This window comes from Propithecus coquereli, unplaced genomic scaffold (assembly GCF_000956105.1).
Source record: "Propithecus coquereli isolate 6110/MARCELLA unplaced genomic scaffold, Pcoq_1.0 Scaffold83, whole genome shotgun sequence".
NCBI lineage: Eukaryota > Metazoa > Chordata > Mammalia > Primates > Indriidae > Propithecus > Propithecus coquereli.
Genome location: NW_012154507.1, coordinates 1,192,212 through 1,194,265, shown reverse-complemented (window position 1 = coordinate 1,194,265; position 2,054 = coordinate 1,192,212). Strand labels below are relative to the sequence as shown.

Below are 2,054 nucleotides of genomic sequence, written 5' to 3'. Positions count from 1 at the left end.
CATAGATAATCAGTAGTAAAAACTTTCCTTTTGAAAGAAGAAAATATCATTCCCCTTAAGTTATTTGATCTCTCTTTTAAACTCAAAGAAAGCTTAATGTTGCACTTAAGTTAATATGTTATATTAATGTTAATGCAGCTTTTTGGAAATCTTGATTGTATAAATGTTTACCAAATAAATACACAAAGGTAAGCAAGAGGCATTTATCTAGTAAGTAGGCAGAGATTTAATATAATAATCCCCTAGGCAAAATTTTGTTTATAAACAATTAGAAAAACCAGTGAATCTTTGATTTGACATTTCTAGAAACCTGAGGAAAATCTAGGGAGTCCTGGAGAAGTGATGAGATGATGGGGAACCTGATGCCATCTGTTGCCATTTTATTCTAACATAACGCCACAGAACTAAACCTACTCAGGTTTTCATACCAATGAGATCAGCTGGGCACACTGTGATGCCTTTGATTTTGTCTAGAAACCTGTCACTTCAGGATAATTTCTGAAGACAAAGTCTGTTTCCCGTTTGGTAGGTGACCTGTTTAATGTTTTCCCTGTGTCTGGGAACTCCTTAGTGTAATTAGCGACCTTTGAACTCCACAACTAATCCTGAGCTATTTTGTATTCCTTACTCATCTTTAAGGCTGGACCTTTCTTTTCTTCAGAGTCCGCTGCCACAATTAAAGAAGAAACAGCTGCATTTCAAAGGGATTCCGATTCCAGAAGCTTAATCATGATTGACATGTTCTTATTCTAAGCTATAAGACACTCTAAGAGTCCTTTCTTGGGTTAAAACTTCAATCATTTTCTAAAAAATTATCTCACTATGGATTTTATTCATTTTCTTTGATAACTATTCTTTGCATTTTTTAACTTGAAAGATGCTTTGCGTTTGCAGTGAAAATGAGCAACTACTTCCAGTGAAAGATTTGGACAGTGTCAGACCTACTCTAGATGCAAAATTGCTAAATTCCCTTTTAGTGCCAAAATATGATTATGAAATCTGATGTCTATCATGTGGGTAATTATTCTTCAGTAAACCCAAAAGGTTAAAAAACAAAGTGTTAAATTTCCGAGAATGAAAGAATTAAAATGACTATTTCAAAGCATTGCCTTGAAATGATTACATTCCACAATTTGAAAAAATCATGACTTTGTTCTCTCTTTGAATTTTTGCTAAGGTAAAATAATCTTATAATTAATTTCTTTTTCTTTTTTTTAAGACCGGAAACTAATTTCTTCTGATTATTACATCTGGAATTCTAAAGCCCCTGCTCCAGTAACATATGGATGATTATTACTGTATTTTCTCATGTTTAAATGGAATTTATATAATAGTAACATAGCTTAAATGAAATCACAATTTTACTCTTACGTAATGTTTTCAGCCTGATATAATTTGAAAGAACATTTTAAAGGCTAATGTCTCCAATTTTTTTACCCCTTGCTTTTATGCCAATATAGGTCAGAACACAGAAAAGTAGTGATTCACTCTGGCTTATTTTAGACTAGTCCTGGGTCATCCTGCCACTGTGTTCCTTTCTGCCCCTGTGGCAGACATTGCTAATCAATCACAGCCCTTTTTCTATAATGAGCCTTCCTGGATAAGAGTCAGGCTCCTTCTCAGTGGAGAGATTCAGACAGCTGCTCCCAATGGAATGTAGATAACATGCAAGATAAAAATTATTTGCTCTTCCAAACCTTGGTACTAAACTCCTAGTACCACATGTTGTCACTGTGTTAGAAACAACTGTAAAGTTCTTGAAGCAACAGCCAATGGAGACAAAGGAAAATCATTTAAATAGTAACCTGTTCTTAATGAGAACTATCCTATTGACTAATAAAGAATCTGCATAATTCTATTCAAAGTGTTTATCTCTGTTCTAGAGTTACTTTCTAAGTAAGCTTGTTAATCTACTACAATAGCATTTTGCTTAGGTTGTCAGCAGGCTTATTAAGGTGGATGGGATACCTTCAGAAAATGAGCATAGTGTTTTCTGATCATTTAATGTCTGCAGCCAAATTTTTAAAGATAATTTAGTATATTGCTTTTTCTGT

The 2,054-nt window shown here is 33.6% G+C and overlaps 1 protein-coding gene across 1 annotated transcript in view; it reads left to right on the top strand.

Annotated features, from left to right (window-relative positions):
• AP5M1 (adaptor-related protein complex 5, mu 1 subunit) overlaps positions 1–1,751 on the top strand; it is a 19,002-nt gene extending 17,251 nt beyond the window's left edge. Inside the window, exon 8 of the mRNA XM_012663805.1 lies at positions 1,220–1,751. Coding sequence (XP_012519259.1) covers positions 1,220–1,290 — 71 coding nt within the window. The 3' untranslated portion in view covers positions 1,291–1,751. The remainder of the gene's footprint in view (positions 1–1,219) is intronic.
• The last annotated feature ends 303 nt before the right edge of the window (positions 1,752–2,054 follow it).